The sequence below is a fragment of the Solea solea genome, chromosome 6 (genome assembly GCF_958295425.1).
Source record: "Solea solea chromosome 6, fSolSol10.1, whole genome shotgun sequence".
NCBI classification, from domain to species: Eukaryota; Metazoa; Chordata; class Actinopteri; order Pleuronectiformes; family Soleidae; genus Solea; species Solea solea.
In genome coordinates, this window is record NC_081139.1 from 259,791 (window position 1) to 285,458 (window position 25,668).

The 25,668-nt window shown below is 41.3% G+C and overlaps 1 protein-coding gene across 1 annotated transcript in view; it reads left to right on the forward strand.

The window, feature by feature from the left end:
* The first annotated feature begins 22,592 nt into the window (after positions 1-22,592).
* Positions 22,593-25,668, forward strand: part of LOC131460623 (A disintegrin and metalloproteinase with thrombospondin motifs 9-like) — a 61,953-nt gene continuing 58,877 nt past the window's right edge. Inside the window, exons 1-2 of the mRNA XM_058631259.1 lie at positions 22,593-23,022; positions 24,404-24,810. Coding sequence (XP_058487242.1) covers positions 22,923-23,022; positions 24,404-24,810 — 507 coding nt within the window. The 5' untranslated portion in view covers positions 22,593-22,922. The remainder of the gene's footprint in view (positions 23,023-24,403; positions 24,811-25,668) is intronic.

Here is a 25,668-nt window from a genome sequence, read left to right on the forward strand (position 1 = left end):
ATAGAACATGTTTTCTTGTATGCAGAGGCCACTGTACGTACAGATTTTCTCTGTTACTGAAGCAAAAAGGTGGATCATAATAAGCAAAGCAATGGACTTCAGTTGCGTTCACTGGGGAAAAGTTTCATTTCAGAGATTCCCCTCCAGAACACCACGATGCTCATAAAAAAAAAAAAGAGAGACGCTTGTGGGGGGTTTTTAGCGCAGCACATCTGGACTTCCCTCAGATTAAACATCCCAAATGTGACCTGAGCTGGAAACGATTTGTTCACCAGCAGTGCCGTCACTCCTGCCAAGAGGCAGAGGCAGAGCGGTGGGGGGTGGGGACGGTGTGGGGCCGGGAGCGGTGGGGTAATGGGTGATGATTCCTGTGAAAGGATATGGTGAGTATACAGCGTTTCCCCCCCCGGCTTTCAGATTGCAGTACATCGTAGTATGATACTCGGACGTGTGTTTGAAGATGTAATCTCCCATTTGATTTTCATTCAGCAGGCAGGATGGGAGGGTGCCACTCGCTGCTCCCCTGGGCGACCACATCCAAACCCATATCAGGGTCAGGCGGACCCTCTTATAAACACTGGTTTAAACACTGGAAATGGCTGAATGAAAAAAAACTCATGCTGACGAGATGCAGCAGGAAGGAGGGATACTGCTGACAAGCATGAAGTGGAACTAAATGAATCTCCACTGGCTTTGCCCTTAAGAGCAGCAAGTCTTCATGGAGTCCACCTTAAAAACATACACGGAACCAAAAAAAGGTACAATAACAGAACAATATACAGTATTTGAAATAGGGGAAATAATTAATTGATCATCAAAAGTGAAACATTTTGGTTTATGGACAAAACAAAACATTTGAGAACATCATTTTGAGGTTTAGGAAACACAAGTTTCAACATCTTCTGACATTTTATGGACCAAACAAAGACTCATTTAACTTGTTTTGAAAATCAGCTGTTAGTTGCAGCTCTAATTTGAAATCATATGATGCACAAAAGAGTTAAAATAGTAAAAACAATGACAGAAAGTAGGTTTATGTCAAACACGTGACCAACTTTAAACACTATGTCCGAGCTAGTCAAGCCTTATTAGCTAACATTGCCAGCTCAGCACTAGTTTAGGGAACTAGGTCATTTTACCATCACATTATTAGCTTAATCTACAGGCTGTATGAGCTAAGAGTTAGCTGGTTATCAGGAACTCTAGTTTTATCTTGTGTTACAGCAAACTGTATTAGCTGACATAGCTCAGTCAGGGCTGCGTTAATGTTACAAACATGATTAGCTTTACTAGTTAGCTGTATTAGTTAGCTAATGTCGCTAGAGCGACTTGTTAGCCAGAGCTAAGTCAGAGGTTGTTATCAGGAATGGTTTGCCTAATGCTAGCTTTACAGGTCAATAAGACAATATGACAAATAAAACAGCTATGACAGAGTTTTTGAGGGAGACTTTGATTTAGATTTATTTGCTATTAGAGGAACAGTTTGTAAGCTTTAGCTTGGTGAAGTAGCGTGTTGCAGTAACATAAATGATATACCGTCTTCCTAGAGTCCTCAGAGCCACACAGAGCTCGTCTCTGCATCTGAAACAGATTCAGAAGGCATTGCTGACTTCATTTCAGCTCTTTCATTGCAACCAGGCAGTTAAAAAACAAAAGGACACTGATCGGATCAGTCAGTATCTGCAGCGTGTACAGTATGGAAAATACGCCTGCTTCTCTCGTGGCATTTCAGGTCACGACAGCGCACGTATTAAACGTGTGGTTTCATCTGGATAATCTCATTCTCTCCTTGTTTTTGAACACCGTCGTCGACTTTCATGTTTTGTGACGTTCGATCACTGGAAATAAAACATGGTTACAGGCAAGAAAAGTGTACATTAATGTGATTTATTAAAATAAATAAATCTATGTCAGTGTTTCCACATTGGCAGCCACAGTGAAATACTTCAGGCAGGGACACAGTTAAAAACACATGGTTGGAATTCCCCCCACCTCCCCTCCCCCTCATCAGAAATGTGAAAAACAAATCTGTGAAAAAACATTGGGAAACTGTAATTAGACCAATATCTGTGGCAATGCCATTGTCACGATACACACAAGTGTTGCTCCGTCAAAAACCTCCAGCCAACTTTTGCTGAACAAATGAGGCAACAATTAACCCTGAGAAATGAAAGAATAAATCTATCACAGCTGATGGTTTCTTTACCAGCGAGGGGAAACATGGCGGGTCGGACATTCTCTGCCTCATAACTGCCCTTTACCCTGCAGGCCAGTGAGCCGCCGTGTTATCAGATCACAGCGAGTACAGAAGGACTCATCAGGCTAAAGTGCTTTAAACCAATGACATGGAAATGAGTTCATTTGCTTCATGTGTTGTGGACTGGACGGCTCCGGTCCTTGTGCAGCCACTGTGGCGCTCGACCATATGAGCTCATATTTTGTGGATTTGTTCATTTCAAGGTCCTTTTTTATTGGATTTTAAAACAGCAGAGCGTGTCATTATAGACCAGGTGATAATGATGATGATAACACTAACCCATCTCTTCTTGAAATGGGTTTTTTTCTCCTCTAATTTTAAAAATAATCCAATCTTCACATGGAAATTTCTTAAAAACATTATTTGGGCTGCAAGAATGAATCAAGTTACCTATTAATCGTCAACTATTTTGATAATCGAGTGCTTTTGTGAAATCAAAACAACTTCTCTGATTTTAATTAGCTTCTTAAAAGTGAGTATTTTCTAGTTTCTTTGCTCCAACTCAAGAATAATAATAATTATAACGAGTACAACGTGGCATGTCTTTCATGTCGATAAAACAGACCCATACGGACGAGTTCGCTCATTTACGCAGGGTGCAAATCGCCAAAATGGCCCATTTCCTGTTGAGTTGAGGCCAAGGTTACGGTCGACGTTTTTGTTCATCTTGGTCTTCATCTTCATCTTCCCAACAAGTTTCAGGAAATTTGGTGAAACACAATTTTACAATAGAAGTAAAAAAGGTACTAAAGAAAAAAGAAAAAAAAGAGACAAATATTAAGAAAATCAAACAAGTGAATAAACAAATATAACTAACATTGTAAATAATATTCAGAAATGATAAAATAATGATGCTACTGAAAATACTCTAACGTGAGTAACCCATGAAAAATATGGTTAAAGACGTCATTTCCAATAGAAGTAAGTAGAAGTAGAACAATAGAAGATACGAATAACAAGAAAAAGGAGACAAATATTAAGAAAAAAGCACTGAAAATGAAAATTTGATTAAACAAATAGAACTAATATTGTAGATAATGTTCAGAAATAATAAAATGATGCTACTGAAAAAAGCTAAAAGTGAGACACAAAAACAAGTTGAAAGACAAAAGAAAAGGGTACAATAAATTGTTGTTAAATCAAAAATGTATTGTACCTACAGTACACACTACTATAAAATATACATATGTGTGTATACATAGAGAAGGAACTGTATACTAATGAAGCCAGTGTTGATCTAAAAGCGACTGTAATCGTAAAAACTTGTCGTGACAGAATGAGCGACAGGGTCATATGAAAACATTTTGGCATGAGAAAATGTGAACATGTCTTCATGGGATGTTTTGCAGTCGCTTGGCGTCACTTTTGGCGCTGATGAAAACAACAACAGCAGCTTCTCCATATTCTTTCTTTCTTTCTTTCTTTTTTAAAAAACCCTCCACGACTTGGCGAGCTCGTCACAAACAATCACACGTTCATGCCGCTTTTATGAATGGAGCTTTCTGTAAATCCTAAAAATCCTTCCTTCCTGCCTCCCTATGGAAGACGAGATGACATGTTTATGCATCTGCCATTTTTTAATGCGATACAATTACACTCTGGCTTTACTGAAAGCCACGCACCCTGATTTCAGTTTTTTTCATTCTTCATGAGGGTTTTTGACACGACTTTGAAGTTGAAATCAGAAAATGAGCTGCTTTGACATTTGTGAAGCCACTGTGGGTTCTTATTTTGGTTGTTGAGATTTTTTGTGGATTCAAAGAGTCATTTAAATGGTTGTGTTTCTGCCCAAACATGAATGAAAAGAGACAAGAGGGACGTTGTTGTTGTTCGTCAGCATCTGTCGTCCATCTTTTACAAGAGACGAAGAACTTTTAAATACGGCAGTGTTTCAGTTTGGCTCAGTACCGTACATATTTTTTGGCGCTTCCATTAAGAATATAGTACCAAAATAACCAGCTCCAACAGTTCCATTCATTGGCAACTTTCCCTCGAGGTACCAGAGTAAGTAATTGTGCGACAGAAAAACATCAAGCAAACGCTCGCAGTCTACTCTCATACAGAGCTTCACGTCTTCTTGGGACAAACCAGGGTTCCCACACCTTGGTTGACATGAAATTCAAGGACTTTCCAGGACCAATTCCCTCAAAATTGAAGGACCGAATGCACTGACACTGCTTAAGATGGGAGGACCACTTGTTCTTAGTCCATGGCGTCCAACTTTATTGCATCTGGACAAGTGACTGTCTCTTGGGATCTTGGACAAAGTCAGCCTTTCTAAATTTGTCATGGACATTTCATTTCCCAGATATCACATCAGAAACTGCGACAAGAGAGAGAGAGAGACAGTGGACAGTGTCCACAACACCGCAAGTAATAATGACTCCATGTTTGTCCTGCGTAGGCCTAGTCTATGTACATCAAGCAACGTAGGGCATGAAACAGTAGGTGGCGTCGTAACAAACAAGGGAGACATTTAGCTAAATATCAACTTCACTTCTTTTATTGTACAACATTCAAGCACTTTCAATGACCCATGTCTATTTCTTACCAAATTTTCAAGGATGTCCTGTGATGGACTGCCGACCTGTCACGGGTGTGTGCCCTGAATTTCACTGTATGTCGGCTGGGATTGGCACCGGTGCCAGGATAGAGCGGTAGAAGATTTTTTCGATTTGTGAATTTTCAAGGATTTCAAGGGCCTGTGGGAAGCCTGGACAAATGGCCACAAACTGGTCCTTTGGTGTCTGCCCCAGGCGACGCATTTAGGCGCTCAGATCAGAAAGCGAGACTGGTTGGACAAGACGATAAGAGGCATTTTCGTTTTTCAATGTATGATATCGGTCAGAAAACAAGGGTTTGCATGTTCTGGGCTTCTTCTCATGCGTGGGTTTACTTCTCCGGGTTCTCCAGTTTCCTCCCACAGTCCAAAGACATGCAGATTTGGGGATTAGTGAAAGAGAACACAGAGAAGCTTTTCTTCAATCCCACATTTACAGATTTCTTTAGAAAGCAGGATAAAGATAGGCCTGGTTTAAAACACTGAACATTAAATCCATCTCACTTTTTAAACTGTAACGAGCAGATCAGACTCGTCAGGGTAAAACCAGCTCTGAGTGAACATGCTCGTTGATGAGCTCTTGGCCGAGGCTTTGACTCCATTCACTCACACAGCTGCATGAAACAGCCGTTTCCTATTTCGCAGAATGAATCCATGTTTGCAGAGGTCAACCTTTTGAATTTGCTGCTTATTGTTGAACAATAATCTGCTCCCCACATTTCCCGCTTAAGCTAAATCAAAAATTTCCATTGCTCTGTGACTCAAAACATTTCCAAATGACATTAGAAATCTCAGTTGAGTAAGAGCGCTCGTCCTGCCAGAGAGGATTTCCACTCTTTTGTCCTCCTCCTCCTCCTTCTCCTTCTTCTTACTCTCTTGTTTCCTTCCAATGTCGTCGCTTCCTGTTTCCTTCTCATCACAGATTGAACAACCCCCCCCCCGAGCAAACTCAACACATCTGAGGGGAAGATTAGAAACAGCCTTGTCGGCCATTGTCCTGCAGCAGCTACTGAGACATTTGATGATGGTAAACCTGAAGAGATCGGGTTGTTCCTGAAGCTTCCTGGAGATGAAACACTCATCGTATTCTCTTGGCACCAACGCCCATCACTGGCGCTGAAGATGAGTCATTAGGTTAAATGTATGGGAAGCAGTGAAGGTCCATTTAGGAGATGAAAATAAGTGTCTGAGTTACCAATTCATATAATTGTGTAATTAAAACTGGGTCATTTTTTCCTACTTTTATTCAGGCAGCTCAAAATAATCAAAATTATTCTCATACGTTCTCATACAGTATATGAGGCCACTTCCTTATGTCGTCCTAATATCTCACAGATGTGGAACTGACCTGGCATCATATATTCATAACCACTATCCATAACACATTGAGGCAGCGGCAACTGGACTTAGAGTTAGTTTTTTCATTTTCCACTAAAGTCATTAACTAAAGCCATTTTTACAAGATGAATTCAACACCACACGTTCCAGAAATACTCAACTCTGACTGAAATCTTCTCTGAACTCACATTAGGCTTTTCGGAGGCTGCCATCTTTTTTTACAATACTTTGTTTAGTTTTGATTCCAAATTGGAAGCTTATAAGAAGAACGACCTTCTCTGTGGTTTGCGGAGGCCAGTTGTTGTTCCCTGACATGCCATTAGGTGGCATCGAGTCTTACAAACTAGACCTCATGGCTCTCTCAAACTGTGGTGCGTGTACCACCAGTAGTACACAAGCTTCCTCTAGTGGTACCTGGGAGGAAAAATAGAAAAATACTGTTCTACTGTGTAAACCAGGGTTTGTGACCGGAGTGTGTAGAAAAGGAAAATAATAATGACGAGTCTGCACGCAGTCATGATCACGTCCTCACACAAGTGCAGCAGTTCCCTGACCTCACTTTTGAATCCGCAAAACCTATTCGACAAGGTTTCACTTTTGATACGTCTAGCTCATTTATGTAGGGTGCAAATCGTCAAAATGGACGCCAAAATTCAAAATAGCTGACTTCCTGTTGAGTTGAAGCCATGGTTGTTGACGACTCTTTTGTTCGTCTTGGTCTATAACATCTTCCCACCAAGTTTTGTAGAGAGATTCAGTGAAACTCAATTTTGCCTCTGTTTTCACCTTAAGGGGGAGCTATAGAGCCCAAATGCCAAAGTTTTAAGAGTTTTTCTGAACGTTAACGTCCTCAAAAATAACCACAAAGCCACGGATATAATAATAATCTGAAGGATAACAATAGCCAGGAGTATTTTAACGTTGGCGATGATGGTTTTACTGAGAGAGGTCAGTGTTTCCTCAGGCGCTACTTGATATAAAAAGTTTGAAAACCACTGCACTAGAGCTTTTTAAAGATTAAGAAGGAAACACGAACATGGACCAGAGAAACCCGAGTCTTGATCGTCACCATCCATTTGCTTTTAACCCCCCCAAAAAATAGACCTTGATAGACTTGAATTACCACGAGTGGAAATCATAAAAAAATAATTTTATGGGTCAAAGTAAATCCGTCCACAGCAGGACGACAAAATGAAGTGCGTACAGTATATGAATCCACTCTATCCCGTGCCTGCCCCCAAAAAGCCGAGCAGTTGCAGATGCTTGTTTCAGGAAACCACACAGGGCCCAGAAGGCATCGTCCCCTCTCTGCTGTGCATTTAGTGCACAAACTACAAAGGCAGCCTGCGGTCAGCACACCCTTGTGAAAGGGGCTAAAATAATGTCAGCAGGATGTCCAGCAGACTGAGAGCGAGCGCGACGCGAAGGACAAAGGAACGCGGCGCGGCGTCATCGCTGTCGTCCATTAAGAGTGCAAGAGAAAAAGTCAATATTAATGTGTGTGTGTGTGTGTGTGTGTGTGTTATTATTGGCAAACATTATTCTTATAATTCAACATTGTTCGACTGTCACAGATGATGGATGTGCTGGAGCTGTTTTAGATTTTAAAAAAAATGACCATAAATGGCTGCTGTGAGGAATGGAAATGTGTTTTTTTTACGACGTTAGTGCGTCAGACAAAGATGAAACCACAAAATACACAAATTGCAAATACATTACGTTACATTAGAATCATTCAAAATGATTGTATTTTATTTGTTTGAAAAGACTCTTTTTGTTTGCAGTGATCGGACTTTTGCTTGTTCCGACTCTTTTGCGTTTTTTGTTGGCAGTTCTGACCTAGGGCGGGGCTTAAGAAACTGCCTGCTGATTGGCTATTGCGGTTTTGGAGCGACAGCTCAATGGAGCGGAAGTAGACAACGGGCTTGGAGTCGCTGTGCGTCTGGAACTCGCTCGTAATACAGTATCTCAAAGATAATCTGACAAACTTTAGATACTTACAATTATTTCTTGTTGGACGTCGGCGATGGAACGAATTCCGGTGTTGTAAGATAATATTGACACAAAGTGTAGGTAATCCAGTGTTTTATAGTTTTTTAACGTTTTGGGAAAATCCCCACAACCAATATGTGGTCCCACGTCCATCTTGTGCTTGAATTTGCTCTTTGTTGTCATGTTTCGCTGCTTTACGATCATTTCTATTTTCCATTCTTCGGTCGCCCCTGGCTTTCTTCGTTCCGTCTGTTTCTGTACATGTTGTGATGTACTTATTAGGGGATGGCACGGTACAAGTTTGATACCGATATCACAAACACGAGTATCTACCAAGATAATATCAGTCATTTTAAGACCTTTCAAACTAAAAAAAACTGTTCAAACATTTGTGCCATTTCAATGACATAATTCTCCAATGATTTAACGATTTGGTGCTACAGTGTCACGTACAGGTGGTTTAGAGTTGTTTTGCAGGGGGTTTTCGTGCGGATGAAGAAATTTTTTCCTTAAACGACGCCGTGTTTTATGGAAAAGAAAATGGTTCCCTGTTGTATAGCGCCTAAAAAAAGTGGGAAATAAACTTGAAAGAAGCCAGAGTTGTTTTTTTATCAAAGTGTCACGTTAATCGTTACCAAACAGCCAAAACCTGGGAGCTGCTGACACGATTGAAGTCGCTGCAGTGTCAAAAATAATCAAAAACAAAAACAATGATCACCAGTTCATTCAAAACTTATTTCAGAGTGGACGAAGACCAGGTTGACCTACTTTACAAGTGTCAGAAGACGTGCTGAAAATGTTGAGATATTTGCAGACGCACTCCCAAAAACAAGCATCAGACATTTGTGAACAGTCCCTAAAACTGGGGACACGCTACAAGATATTTTGCTCAGTTTTACCCACAATTCACAGCTGGGCCGAGTCTGCACCAGTCGGCATGATTCGTTGACACAGAAATCTTGTCATTTCGGGGTTTGACGTCCTTCGTTGGGTTTTACCTGAATGGCACAAACTCACAGATAGTAGACGAGCAGCTCGTGTCTCTGTGCAAGATAAAAACATTGATTTTCTCTATGGGGTTTGGTGAGCGAGAGGATTATTTAATCTTACTCGTGTCAGTACTCTACTCTGCTATGGACCAGAATCCGTGGACTTGGCAGGTTTTCGACTCTGCTGCTCTTGTTTTGCTCCAGTTGTTTCTGTCTCTTTCTTTATAGTGAGATATTGTTTAAAGCCAGCTGTGAAACTTCACCCCGGCCATTCCACACTGATTAAAAGCCTGCTCTCCTCTGACCAAGACAGCGAGATTAAGTGATTGTGGTGTGTGCCTCAAAAAACCCTGTTATTATTATCATCATTATCATTATTTTGTGTGGATATTTTCAGATTTTGTGGCATGTTATGAATATTGTTCCTCTTTTTCTGACTAATGTCAAAAACAGAGTCGTGCTCCTGCTCCTCCTCCTGCTGCTGCTCCTGCTCCCACACAGGCAACAATGCAGCGTTCTTCTTCCTCCTCCTCCTCCTCCTCCTGCTTCTCTGACCCGCTGAGTAGAATCGCATGCAGTTTTTTAAACTCTTGGCGTTGTGTGTGTGTGTGTGTGTGTGTGTGTGTGTACATTTTGATATCCAGCTCTGACCTGAGAGGATGTAATAAAACAATGAGGTTGTGTTTTAACTCCAAACACTTACAGATTACTATTGTGTTTATTTTTAGTGATAGCATAGCATTTATTTTAGGATTTTCTTTTACATTTTAACAGCACTTTGAGCTTGAAAGACGACCATGGTGAATCCAGACTTGACACAAAGGCCCTTTAGCAGTTAAGTGTTTCCTTAAGATTAAAACTTATCTGCACTTATCCACGAATGACGAGGACAGGACGATAAGGAACAGGTGAATGATGACAGGATGATAAGGGACAGGTGAATGATGAGGACAGGATGATGAGGACAGGACGATAAGGAACAGGTGAATGACGAGGACAGGATGATGAGGACAGGTGAATGACGAGGACAGGATGATAAGGGACAGGTGAATGATGAGGACAGGATGATAAGGGACAGGTGAATGATGACAGGATGATAAGGGACAGGTGAATGATGAGGACAGGATGATTAGGACAGGTGAATTGGCACTGATTAAGGTTCCTAAATGACATATTTTATGTTGTCAGCACTTTCATTTGTAAAATTTTGCCTTTAATTAAAAAACAATTCATGTGAGATTTTTCTCCCCTTGTCCTTTTTGCAACACAAGAAAGAACCTTGTTATTAAAGTAACTGAGTAACTTTGAAACACTTTTTAAACTTCTTTACTTTAACTTGAGTACAATTTCAGAGCAGTACTTTTACTAAAGTCGAATATTTCTTTCCACCTCTGGTAGAACTGGACGTTCTTTTGTTTAGAATGGTAACTTGTATAAGTCAAAGCTGAGTCCGTTTTCTTTGTCATGAATGACTTCTGAGGTCTGAAGTCACGTGAAATCACGCAGGTTTCCCTCCCTGAAATGGTTGACGTGTGTGGTCTTGACTGGATGGTCTATAGTCTGTGCTTTCCCCGGGATTAAAACATTTCAAATGGGTGACAAAGTTCACGGTCTCTGTGGTCTCCCACCTTTTTAAAATCAAGTCAGGTTTGAAAACCCTCTAGTGTGGCAGTGCAGGCATAAGCTGGATAAGTAGTCAGAGGTCAGCTGTGATCACAGGTCATCATCAGCTTTTCATTAAACTTTAGTCTTTAAACGAATGACTCAGGTTAAATTACCAAGCAAACATCTGAGTAAAGGTGCGACGGAGAATTAAAGTCCCCGGGTGAAGAATATAAATCCTGGACTAATGCGAGTCGATGTGACCTCAGCTGTGGGACGCTGTTGCTCAAACTGGACTGAAACTCAACCTCGGGGGTGAAGCCAAGTGGGAGTAAATGTGAAAAACATGAGAGCAAGTGTGAGCAGAGCTGTCTCTCTCTCGTCTCTCTCTCGTCTCTCTCTCGTCTCTCTCTCGTCTCTGGTTTCCTCCCACAATCCTAAAAAATGCAGAGGTTAATTTGTGTGAATATTAGCGAGAGTGAATAGTTGTTTCTCTCTCTCTCTATATATATATATATATATATATATATATATATAGACGGTGTCTTCTGCCTGTTGCCCTGTGTCCACACTGGGATTGGCTCCAGCTCCTCCTCTTTCGACCCTCATGTGGAGGATAAAGAGGTTGAACAACAACAAATGAATGTTTCAGGACTTCTAGTAGAACAGCAGTGAAATGACATCGCGACGACTTTGTGGCAAAGACAAGAGTATCAATAAAGAAAATAAAACTGACCTAAAACAAACAATAAACCACAATACTGTAGAAAGTTTAAAAACAATACAAACTGGGACGGCTCGTAGGGAGTTTCGTGTAGTTCTGTTTACGTTAAACCTTTCAAAAGGTTTTCCTGCCATTTCAACGCCAACATCGTCGGAGCTGTTTGAGCTACTTTGTTCAAATGCATAGACCAGCCATTTTAGTTTTTTCCAAAATGGCCGACTTCTGGGTTAGTGGAGCTAATGTAAGTACATTAAAAATGTTTTTGTTATCATGAGAGCAACAACTGATTTGTGCAACTAAGGCACAAAAGAAAACAATCTAAAATTTAGCATTTAACACAGTTTTCGCTCACATGAAAAATCCCCAAGAAACTTTAGAGTAAGCCCAACACACTCACCAAATTTCGTCCTGATACGATGACTTTTGTCCGACCGTGACCCGACTTGTGGGGGCGCTATAGAGCCCTGGGGATTTTTCGCCTACCTGACCTCCATGCCAAATTTCAATAGTTTTTATTTGCGATAACCCCCTCAAAAATGAGCGCAATGTCGGAGAAACAAAATAATCTCAACAGGAACAATATGTTACATGTCATTTAGCATGAAGTGTTCCAGGCGCTAATAAACAAGTCGTACAATAAAAACTGAACCATCTCTTTTGACGCTGACTCCGCCCAATGCTTTGTGTTGAAGAATGCCAAGAAGGTGGGCTGAGAGGGAGAGGAAGGGACCAGTGCAGGGAGGCATGGTCTGTGAGTGAGTCCTGCCTCTTAATGGCTTACACCGTGCTTCGAATGGAGGAGATGAATGAATGAATCAACAGCAATCATTCATTCATGATTGCTGTTGATTTTTCTTTTTGCAACCATCTGAGTTCCGGAGCTGTAGATCAAACACTTTTTTTTCCTCCGTCGGCCTGTCACTGCAGTCGCTCGGCTCTTCAAACCCCATATCCACTCAAGCGCAGCTGCCAATGTTGACACGAGTTGACGGAGTCGATGACAACACAGCGACCGCAGCAGAAGTCACAGAAGACTGAAATATAGACTTTCCAACAGCAGCAAAAGTCATCAGAACCTCCGTGTTCTTCTCTGAATCACCACACGTCCGTGACTTCGCTGCACTGCTGTTGTGTTTGAGAGGAAAAGCAGTTTGAGAGGTTGTTACGCGACCTGTTGAAAGACCGCGTGGTGACAATGATGTGATTTATGTGCAGGAGGTTTTTAAACATCTGCGCAAAGACACGGAGCTGTTCAGAAAAGAGTCAGATGCTTGATGAGGTGACTCAGTAGAGGATCTGCTAATGGAGGCAGTAAAACGATTAGAGACAAAGCTAAACTTGCAAATTGCTGAGCTTTTATTTCCCTTCAGGTCTAAACAACTGTCAGCAATTTCCCAGCTGCATTACTCGACTGTTGTTTAGACCAAAATGTTCAGTTCACTGCATTTTCTTAAGCATCCTGTTTGCTTTCTTGATGACAGAACAACATACGCCATATACAGTATTTTGTTTGGAGATTTAGAACAAAGTCCCTGGTTCATCTGTTCCTGGTTCTCTGGGCTAAAGAAGTGGTCGTAAAGATGCTCTGGTCAAATGAAAACAGGAAGGAACCTCTAGCACTGAGGTCACTAATGACGCTTTTCCACTATATGGTACCAGCACGGCTTGGCCTTGGCTCTTTTCTATTCTACTCTTCTATTACTATAGTTCCTACTCAACGTGGGTGCAGTCCTCTGCCGTGACAAACACACAAACTAGTGATTTGTAAAGTAGTTGTTTTTTGGTGAAACTGAATCATTAGAATCAGTTGATTTAAAAGATTTGTTCACAGACTCTGACGCAGTCACTGAGCTGAAATACCACTGAACGGGTTGTGATTGGGCTCACAATTGCCGGCTTTTGCTAAATCCACCAGGGATTTTTAAGTCTTTTTAACTGATCTACAGTTCGACATTGTTGGCTTTGATTCTTGTGTCGTCCTGATGTCGCACCACCAATTAGTGTCCGGCAGTCTGACATTTTAGAATCGGCTCAGCTCGCTTGGAACCTCGTCAGAGCCGGAACTAAAGAAAACACCTGGTGCAAGTTACTAGAACGTATGCCGAGTCACGCCATGCTGGAACTGGGTAGTGAAAGAGACTGTGGTCCAGATCTCCCACACGCTGCCGTATACTGTATTTTTACTGGCAGTTTTTCTAACCTTCACAACATTCTAAATGCAATCGTCACATGATGTTACTAAGCCAATTGAAACATTTAATCCAAATGAGTAACCGAGTTAGGGATTGAGCCCCTGAAACATTTATAGAAAGTGGACGTAGTATTCAGGCTTAGCTGTTGAAAGCTAACCAGGAAGTAATCACAGACTCCACCGGTTGCGAAAACGAACTCTGTTTTAATGAAAGTCCATGGGAACATGAGCCTTCTCCAACCACTTGATTTGCGTCACATTTTCATGATAGATAAATAGTCTCAAAGGCTATTTTCAGCTCATCTTCAATAGCACATGATGTCAAATTAAGGCTAAATAAGTGTCCCACGTTCGTTTAAAAGTATCAACAAAACTACTACAACAACATGGTGCTAGTAAAGTACGACGGAAAACACAAAAAAAGTCAATAACGTTCATACTCCTCAAAATTCTCACATTAACTTTACTTTCAATAATAATAAAAAACATCTATATGTCTTGTACTAAAATACTAGCTACTGAAAGACTCAAATAGTTTTCTAATAAGTGACTTTATTTCAGACCCAAGTGGTTTTCTGGTGAGGTCCTTGGACTCTGACGTGATGTGTGGTCTGTCAGAACTCCATGCACCACTGGATGAAACACTGCTGTGTGCCTGTCAGCTACAATGAGCTCGCCGGCTCCACTTGGCCCACAGCGACCCATTTACACAGTGTCTCTGCCAGCAGGACCTGGGCCAACCTGTTCTACGAGCCCTGACAGCCACAAAATAGAGTCCTTGACCCAGAACACAAAACCCCTACCCCACATGACAAAAGCAATAGACGGAACCGATGAGAAGCAGGTCTAAGGGAACAGTGACGTGTAGGATGCAGAAATCGAGGCCGTGTAACTGAATCTGCTCAGTAGTTACAGTATATCTGTCTGCAACAGGTCATGGAGGAATAGAATAGCTTCACTTTTTGAAATGTCAAATATACAATTGTGGAGCGCCAAATAGTCATTGCAGCTGAACAAGCATATCACACCAAAACACAAGTGATAGTGACGGCTAATGTCAAGAAGCTAACCTACCTATTAGACCCATCACCAATTTAAAGAGGCGTAACATGCGCATCAAGTTAGTCATTTTTGACACATTTCACAGGTCGTAGAACTCTCCTTCGTAAGCATTCTAGACTTATATTAAACCTAGTCTTAACTCTTTCCTTGTCTGAAGAGCGAGCTTCCTTTTTGGAGGTCAGTCTGTAGAGTCACCTTCAAGCGGGCACTTTGAACTACTTTCTGATACAGATCAGTGATTCTTTACTTGAACGGTCCCCTCATTCCACATCATTTTGGAGTCCTTTCGCCAGATTAACCTTGGTCTAATTTCTGTAGCTGCTTTAACACATGCGCTAATTTCCACAGATTGTGGCTGTAGAGGCTGTGTGTGTGTGTGTGTGTGTGTGTGTGTGTGTGTGTGTGAGAAGGTAGCGGAAGAAACTTCGGGGCATTCTACAGTGAGTGAAGAGCTGAGTGTCCTGCTTCCTGTTTCCTCAAGCCATGTGCCACCCTTTGTATGTCCCACTATGTTTATTATATGTGAGCAGAAAATCCTGTAGAATGTCTGGACCTGAATCCGGAGGTGGAGTGGCTCAGTGGTTAAGATCGGTACCCTGTGTGTGAAAGACATCATGGTCGCAAGTTCGACTCCACCCCTGACCTGATTGTACTCAATTCCATTGTAAGTCACTTTTGGATAAAAGCGTCTGCTAAAATTACATGTGATGTAAATCTACGATATTCTTGAGAGTTCATGTCTGAAAATGAGCTCTCCTTGTCTGAAGTTTTCTTTGAAGGTAAATCCTCAGAGTCTTCTTCAGGCTGAGGTGTTTCACCTTTCTGCTACGATTGAGTGGTTCTTTGCTTGAATGGTCCACTGTTCCAAGTCATTGCGGAGTCCTTTCTTCAGACCAGTGTTAACCATGGTCTTACAACATGCACTAAAGTCTGTAGATTCTCCAGAGATTGTGCCGAGAGCTCCCTACTACAATCTCCAGCTCATGTGCTGGATGAACTCCAGCAAATCCACTATGAATCAATGAATATGTCCTGATTCCTCAAGCGAGGCACCATCTTTTGTTATAACGTCCCAGAAGAAAACCCTTAGAGAAGGTCTGGACCCAAATCTACCAGGATTACCGGTGTTCATGTGTCACAATGGCTTGTCCTTGTCTGAACCTTTTTTAACCAAAGACTGAGCTTTCTTTGAGAGTAAATCCAGAGAGTCACCTTCAGGCGGAGGTTTTATTAAGCTACTTTCTGCCATGACAGCAAATGGCTTGTTACAGTACTTATACTGCATTCAAGGGGGAACTTGTAATCATGACACATATATTGAATGCAGGACATTGAATATTCAAAGGAACGCAAGTGTCAACAGGTCTTGAAGAGACAGTAAACAGCCTCACTTGTATGCAGGGACGAGCATTTCCCACGCTCCTCAAATGCAACTGTCAGACCAACTACCAAAACAAAGGCTTGATGAAAGCACACACAGTGTGACATCACACACACATTGACACATACAGGCATTAGTTCTCGGTTTTATATATATGTACAGTATATATGTATATATCTGTCACTTTCACGTGCATGAAGAATTTCACATGGAGAAGCATGAACATGTGCTTCCTCAGCACATGTGTTTCAGATCAACATGTGTGTCCGCAGCTCGTACTCACCCTGTCTGTGCTGTGCAGCATGAAACACCTGGAGAGACGAGAACTTGAGGACCGCGTCTAATGTAATGAGGGATTTTAAGTAAACGCATGTTTTCAATGGAAACCTGATTATCTTGCTTATCTTCCCCTCTTTCTTTCTTTCTTTCTTTCTTTCTTTTCTTTTGTTATCGCTCCAGCTGTGTCGTGTCCACACAGAAACGTCAGGTGGTTAAAAAAGAGGTTGTGATATTTTCCTCTTTTGTTTTAATTTCTCCTGCAGCTGAGAGTGGTTCTGCTTAGACTGTGATGCCGTGTGAGCTGCCGGTGGGGGGGGATGGGGGGACGTGCTGGGGCTGGATTAAGACGACAAACCCCTGACGTCAAGACCCCGAGAAACCAGATCGCTACTACACGGCATCATTATCGCAGTGAAGTTTGTGTGACAGAGGAACATCAAACCATTACCTTCACACCACAGCTTACGAGTCTTTGCCCCCCCAACAGCACCCTCCACCCTTAAAGCCCACCAAGTGCACTCATGTTATGAAATAATGCCTGCCTTTCGACAAAGGCTTAGTGAAGGAGTGAGAATGACTCACTTAGCTTACTCTTCTGTAAACAAAGGAGTTCGTGGAATCACTAAGAGCTTTTTGGAATCTAGAGAGCCACAGTGTTTGGGTCTCTCATGTCTTGAGTCTCATCACTGCAGTCTCTTTCTTTGGTTAATGGTTAATTAATGGCTAAAAACAAGATGATTAACATTAACCGTTACAATTTCTCAGGGTATGGCCTCACAGTTTTTTCACCCCTGTGTGAATTCTGACAAACTGACAAATCTGACAGCGATTTTGCTTCGCTTTGGCCAACGATAGAATCTCCAGAAACAGGTGGAGCCAATCACAAACATGTAGACATCTAGTGTCTTTTGTATACAGAGTTGTTAGATGCCATTACTAGACACCCAACGCTCCTAAAAAAAGTACAACAAGCACATTTGTTGATGTGTTTTTCTGTTTGATTGGTTGTAGGTCTGTCCTATTGCGTACAGAGGTTAATTTCGAAGTGGAAGGTGACAAACACCGTTTCCAGACTCATACTCGTATCTCAAATGAGATTGAGATGCAGTATTGGGATATAGCCGGGCTAAGATAATGTAGTTGGGAGCTGATTTATTTATTATTGCATCTGTTTGTTCAACTGGGGGTCAAGCTGGGACCCTGAAGTAATAGAAGAATCTGGTACTTGAAGAAGACAATGGCAAGGAAAACATGGTAGAATCCAGAGTGGTGTATTTTCTTTTGAGTGAACTTGTGGATTAATGGATGGTAGAAAGACACGGAATATTGCTTGTCATGCTAATGTCAACCTATGTTTGTAGTAGAGTCTGAAACATTTCATTCAGTAAATCAATTCCCCGCTAGCTTGTACACTAGGACAAGGACAGTGTAGTCCAAAAAGACGTCAAAAGACATGGAAAACATTTACTGAATGTTGCAATGGTAACTATTTTGTCAATCAATCTTTCAATTAAATAAAAATGTTGACACTGTTCTCAGTTGTAAAAAGTAAGATTGGTGGGTGAGAAATAAGATTTTTTTTAAATCAAATTTAAACGATATCTCTTGCATTTCTTATCCAACACATTGGTGCCTTTAGTAGGACACATGTCAAGTGAACTGTTGAACAGTTTTGTGATTAACAGACAGACGGTACTTGGATTTATAGATAGATGCCAATTAAGCCACTTAAATACCTGCGTTAGATGGAAAGCCAGTTCAACACATTTTCCAAAAATCTGCTTAAACCACTTCTTTGACCTTTTGGCATCAACACTTCACCTCTGTTGACTTTCTCGTCTCCCCTTCCCTCAATCAAGTCTCTGATACATTTGGACTCTGGCATGGAGTCTATTGTTGCCATTCCACTGAGAGCCAGAGAATCTGGGAAGCATTGTAATTTTGGAGGGAGCCGCTGACAGCTGCTGCACTCATTGGGCAGAGTCCAGACTCCTATCTTGTGGTCTGTGAAAGCTCCCCCAAAAGCCCTAACCTAACCCTAATTGCGCTTCAGATGTCGAGCGTTTGTTTTCCCTCTGCTCTCACCCAACATAAACTTGCCCGGCCGTCCTGAAAAGCCCATTTATTGGATCACAAACCCAGCGCCTGCTGTCTACTTCGCCAATTAAGAGAGTAACAGCATGTGACAATGCGTGATACTTGAACATGTGTGCCCATCTGTGCTGGTGTCTTGTGTTACCAGTTTGCCCGCAGGTCTGAGCCAAAGCATCTCCGGGTGTTTACCCAATTACTGGTGTGTAAGTCTGAGTGTTGAGAGACGTAGCAAGTTTGTAGCCACAGGAATTATATTTTTTTATTATTATTACAGTTATTATACAGGGGGAGTGTTTTGCAGCTGATAAAGAAATCTTTTTGCCGGATGATTTTAATCTACATTTAAGACATGTTGGACTTTGGAAGCACCACAATCAAAGTGTGTGTCTTTGAAATCCCAGGCTCAGGCTCAGGCTCAGGCTCAGGCTCGGCCTGGCTTCATTCAAGCTTTCCGCTTCCCATCGGCCTCTGATCTGATCTGGAGAGGAAGTGAAGTTTACTGTGCTGACGGCTGCCGCTCTGAGCGACGCTGCCTGTGCGCGGCTCAGGAAGGGTGACTCCATTGACCTCAATCCATGTCCAATGGGGAACACGCAGACACACACCCACCGCCGGGCTGCACTCACTGCTACCATTGAGAAACCAGGAAAAGGGTGCGTGGTCATGTTTAACTTCACCGAGTCAAACGACGGTCATCCATTGAGAAATTCTGACAGGAGTTATTCTGCGTCTGAAATGAGGGGTGACCGTCAAAGCTCTGCAGCGACTGAGACAACACAGTAAAGAGGCAACGGTCAACGTGGTTGCACATGAAAACACAGCCCGGGAGCAAGTTCTCCTTCCCCTGTTTTTACTCACATGTGACTTATTTTTGCCATAAAAAGAGGTTTTATGGAGAGTTCTGGGAAAGGTTGTTATTTAAAATGAGAGGGTTTGTTTATGTTGTAGGTTAAAGATGACATAGGGGGGAAAATGTGTTTTTTTTTTATCTTGGCAAGCAAGAAAAATAATCTCCTTTTCAGGAAAAGAAATGTGTCTTACTTACCAACTGTGTCTTAATACGACATGACAGCTAACATTAAGCTTTAATTACGAGTGACGAGCATGGACATGGAATCCAAACTGAGGAACAAGATGCTGAAATAAGAAGCATGTGGTGTCTAATTTATGACAAATTTACAAAATTTAGAGTTTGCATTTTGAAGAAAGTGTTTGTGATGAACACAATCTTACATTTTTTTTCATTTCGGTCTGAAGGAGTCTAGATTTACAAGCTAGTTTTAGGAATTATTGCCAAGAAAATTGACTGCATTGGCAGATTTATTTTCTTTAAACAGGAAAAAATAAAGAAAACCAGCTCCTGTGCATAAGATTAGGATGTTTTTTCTTTTAGTGTTTAGTGTCAGTGAGTATGTGAAGTCCACTGTGACTCCCTCATGTGTATGTAATTCATTACAAGCACTGATCTCAAACGCTCACATTTCACTGACCCCCAGGAGCATACCTAATTAGTTCCATCATACGGGGGAATAAGTGCTAACCGCTGCGACGTTTGGCCATGAAATATAGTTTTGTGACAAAAGAAAATTCTTGGAAAAATGATGATGACTGTGTTTGTCTGTGAATGTAATGACCGTTATGACAAGGACTCGTGGACAAGATTTGTTTGCTGCGTCCTTCGTGCAGGGTTAGGCTCTACAGGACCTACGTCCTGTTTGCAGTCGTCTCACTTTACTAGCGCAATGTTGCGGTTGCTTCCATCTGATTTCACATAAAACGAATCACTTCCTGTGTGCAGGGCGGTGATGAGACTGGGCAACACAAGATCTAAAAACAGTTTTAAATTACCTCCAGCATATTTGTACACTGGAGTTCATTAACACTTCTCTTTTAAATACACGTTATTAATATAAATACAGTATAAATCCCCCTCCTTGTAAGTCTTAGACACCAGAGTCTTTTCATACGAGAGCTTTGAGTTGGGCGTGTGCACCTGCGAATGCACGTTGGCCTCTGTAATGACGGTGCATGCTGTTTGAACCCCCAACAAATAAGCTTTTAAAATGATCGTGTTCCAGCTGTTAGCATTTACAGTATCACCACGTTAGGTCTTGCAGGGCAGGAAACATCCACAGACACCTGCAGTGAGTTGGCTCTCAGCCGTGCGGCGACATAAAGGCACAAAAAAAACAACATTTAATACTCTTACTTCACACGGGTTTTCCTTCAAGGATTTGTAGACAATTGAACGAGGAGGAAAAACACTTCAATTTCCTTTTTAATAACCTTACAATAGACACAAATAGCAAATCATGATACATTTAAGTGTAAGGCCACATCTGCACGGAAGAAAATATCCCTGTAAAGACGGCATTGTTTCAGGAAACAGAACCCTCCGAAACGACTCAAAATGCTGTAGTTCATATGCCAGCACTGTAAGTGGCGCTGTCATGTTACACCAGAAAACACATTGTAAACATTAGATACAACAACAGAAATAAAAGAACCGAGCCAGAGCAAAGAAAGGGAAACAACGTTTGTTTACGTTTCGTGTGCCAGCGACTAGCAACAAATCTCGCGACTTTCTGTCATAAACCTATGAAAAGACATACAAGACATACAAAATAGGTTTGTTTTCTCTTCATTTTAGGATTTACAAACACTTTTTTCACCCCTGTGTGTGAAGTCTCTAAAGACAGGAAGTGTTCTAGTCTTTTGAGACTGACTTTAGTGACTTTTCATTGACAGTAGTTGATAAAACTGGGAAACAATCTCCAAACACAAGACAATGAATGACAGCGTAAGAGAAAGAGAGCAGGGAATATGATGTCATCGTTTTCCTAAAGTAACGTATTCTCTGTTACAGAGATGCGAGGCCAGCGTTTTGAGATGTTTTCAAAAAATACCATTTACCATTTAGTGCTAAAACACTGTCTCCGTGTGGACGGAATGCCTTGCAAAAAAAAAAAAAAACGATTTCCATGTGGACGGCCCCTTAATGTTGTGAAATCCTAAACTTGAAAATGTGGTATAATTGTGTTTTGTGCCATAATTCCAAAACTGAAGCTTTTTCTCAGGTTACAGTTGCAGAAACATCTCCACCAAAATTCTTCACCGCGTGCCTTCAGCGGCAAACCAAGCATCCTGCGACCCGTCTGTGGCCCCCCAACCCAGTCTTTGGGAACCACTGCACTAGCCCACTCTTTGATCTTCCACATAAACAGCTAATATACTGCAGCTCATGAAACCATTACCAGTATCCTCCACACGGTGCAGTTTACAGCAGCGACTAAAGAACTTATACGTACGTCTGTAACTCCAATTATAATACGATAAATTCTGCTTGTAATGTGACGTTTGTTGTCTTCCAACGACTTGAACTCCCGTTCTAACCCTAACCACACAAGTTTGTGTCACTAAGGAATCATTTCACACCCTGAAGTCACAACATAACACTCATTTGAACTCATGTCATGGAGGCAGCAGAGGAACAACAACGACTCCCATATGCTGTAATGTAAAAAGATTATTTTCTCTATGGACTCTGGTGCGGGAGAGTGAGAACGTTTAGAAAGTGACACAGACCACAGTCCTCAGCTCCACTGATCATCCTGGTATATAACAGTAGAACAGTTAAGTACCACCTGAGGAAGCTCGCCTACCACTGGTGGCACACGTACCACAGTTTGAGAACCATGGGTTTAGTGGATATAGACAAATTACTTTTTTTTACAAATGGTTTGTAAAGTTACAAAAACGTGTCAATAACATAACTTTATCTCAACTGTGTCATAAAAGCACTTTACTTTACCACTTGAAAGTTATTCAAATTCAAATTCAAGGATTTCAAGGACCTGTGGGATCCTGCCTGCCTGTGTGTCAGATTGTGATCAGATTTGGGCTCGGTGAGTGGGTGAGTGAGTGAGTGAGTTACATCATGACAGCATGACAGCATAAATCATCCTGACATGGACATGGACCACCCTTGTCTCAGCAGCAGCAGCAGCAGCAGTGTATATAAGAGGAGCGGCTTCACTGTAGCGTCAGTCTACCTTTGTCTGTCTCACTCACTCACTCCCTGACCCCGCCCCTCTGTCTCTCTCTGTGAGTGTGTGTGTGAGAGCTGGTGTTCAGTCAGTGAGTGGAGCAGCAGACAGTTCAGTCGGACCGTCGGACAGTCGCAGCAGCAGCAGTTATGCCTGTTGCTGGTCCGGATCTCCACGGAGCGCTCATGTCCCAGCAGAGAACTTCACCGCCCGGAGACCGCAGTCCACTCAAGACCCGAGGATAATACGTCTAATAATACAATTAATAAGAATATTGGAATAATAATAATAATACTGGTGTGAGTAGAGTTGGATGTGGCAGAGGCAGCGCAGGCGGAGAGCCCGCAGTGAGCGGAGAGCAACACAGTTTATTAAGAAGAGGAACCGCAGGCTGAACGTGGACAATCATGCATGTGCTCCTCTGGGCTCTGGGCTTCCTGCTTCTCCCGGATTATTTCATGAATGTCGCCGCATCTACGGGGAGATTACTTTTGAATTCCAGCACAGGTAACAGTCTGCAGTCTGTCCCTGTGTCTCTGTGTCTCTGTCCTTCTGCATGGACTGCCTCTGTCTTTTTTTCTTTGTAGCGCAGAATGAATGAGTTTTCGCTTCAGCTGTGCACGTGATCACAGAGGTGGCACGAGCCACGGTGTTATATCGGTATTAACGGTATTATCGTGCATCGCTTGATGAGTTTTTATGATCGTGAGACAAATTCATGCTTTCTGACTTATTTTTGTGCAAATATGTGTTTTTTTTGTTACACAAGTAAGAGTTTAGACATGAAGACAAACGTTTTAATGTTTTGTGCTCAATGACAGTTTTTTTGTAACTTTCATAACATGGTTTAGACACTTATTTTACATATTGCTCTGATAAACTTATGTTATTGATATGTGTTTGTAATTTTACAAACTATTTTTTTATTTTTTTGGTAGCCTATGGGTTCCGTTAGATTTCAGAAAAGTTATTTTGTTACAAGAGGAGCATAGTTTAGAAATGTACTGAATTTTATGAAACTTTTTTTTACTTATTAGTCTTACCACAAGTTTTCACAACATTACAAACACATTTGTAACAATTACATTTTTATTTTACACCATGTTTTTTTACGACACATGGGACCATAAGGACAATTATGTCGCCCATTGCAATCAAAGGGGCTCACCATTAATTGATCTTGGTGAATTTCTTTTATCGTAATCATGATAATGTTACAGTATCTCTACATTTTTTAAGTAAAGTTTTTTGTATTGATGCTAAACTTTTTGTGAACAGATGTTGTGTTTTTTTGTGATGTAAGTGTAACCCACACTCTGCCGCAGCCACTCCGCCCGCCGATACTCTGCGTTGTGTTTAGGTGTTAATGTTGCCGGCGAGGGGAAGTGTGTCTCCCGAAAGAATCACGGGAGGCAGAGAAGTCGATCGTTAATGGTGACGAGACGTTTATTATTCGTAGCACCACCACAGTAACCACGACAGCCTGTAGAATTAACAGCGTACATTGAACACAACATGGCATCTCCTGCGTAACGCACGTCAATTCTACGGGCAGTGGGAATAGACAAATAAGATTAAAAAAAAAAAGAAATAATTAAATATTTTGTACTCTATAGTACTCTAATAACAGTGCACAACAGCGCAACACATACACCATGTTATATAAGTAACAATATTTTGTAATGTTTTTGGTAACACAGCTGTAGTTTTTTTTTTGCAATGCTAGTTCATCTCGTTTCCTTCGTACTTTGTCAGATCAACCATTGGATAAAAAACTAAATTTTAGAGTGACATTGTGTGATGCTGAGTGAATAATTGGCCGATGGCAAATTCATCATTCTACCTCCGCACAGCTTCATTTTTCCTCACCGTGCCTTTATTTCCCCAGTAAAAGAGGAAGTTGGCTCGTATGAGATTGTAACGCCGGTGCGAGTGGACGAAGCCGGGGACACGTTTCCACCCAGCGTCCACTTCCGAAGGAAAAGACGGAGTCTGGACGAGAGCGACGCCGCGGATCACTGGACGTCTCCAAATATCCACTACAGGATTTCTGCTTTTGGACAGAACTTTCACCTCAACCTCACGCTGGACTCGGGATTTATCGCACCTTCATACACTGTGACAATACTCGGACTACCACCAGGGGGCAACCTAACGGATTATTCTATGGATGTTGGGATGAACGAGGACGAGGAGGAGGAGGAGGAGGACACAGAGTTAAGACACTGCTTCTATAAAGGACACGTAAATGCACAGGAAGAACATGCCGCTGTCATCAGTTTGTGCTCGGGACTGGTGAGTGTTTGTCTGTTTGTTTGTTTGTTTTGTTTCAAACGCAGAGTTTGATTCGCTGGTCACATGATGATCAGCTGGTCACATGACCACTTTACCAACTTTAACACTGATGCTGATTGTTTTAATCTAGAGGAGAAATTCTGCTAATAACGCTTTAAAATAAGGTAAACTAAGGAAATATTAACTCATCTGTTAATTATTATTAACTCATGATTAAGTAATGACTAGACAAGTGAATAATAATAACTTTAACTAATCATTCGATAAATAACTTGATCAACTTATCACTAAGGAATGATCAGCCATAATGAATTAGTTATTAATAAATGATTAACTAACAATTAGTATACCATTAAGTAATGACTGATTCTAATTACCTAATTAACTAACCATTTGTTAATGAATGACTATTGATTAGTATTAATAAATGTGTAAATAACATTAGTTTTTCATTAGGTAATGTTTAACCATTGATCAGTTAGTTATTAATAAATGCGTAACTAAGCACCAGTTTATCATTAAATAATGGTTAATTAACCTTGACTTATCATTAGATAACCATTTACTAATGACTGGTTAAGGACGAGGTAATCATTAACTTGTGCGTTTTTGCGTTTATTGTTTACATTGTGAGCTCTTTTTTTTGTCCTCAAATAACTTTGATTTCCCACTAACCAACCCACAAATTGTTTGATATATACAGTATATATACATGTATATGGTATACGGTATACACATACTCATATATGTATTGACATGCATTACTTCCACGAAATATAACATAAAATACAATCACTGACCAAATAAGGACTAGGCTGAAACCCTGAAAAGTCCAATCTCAGAATATTTGATGACGTA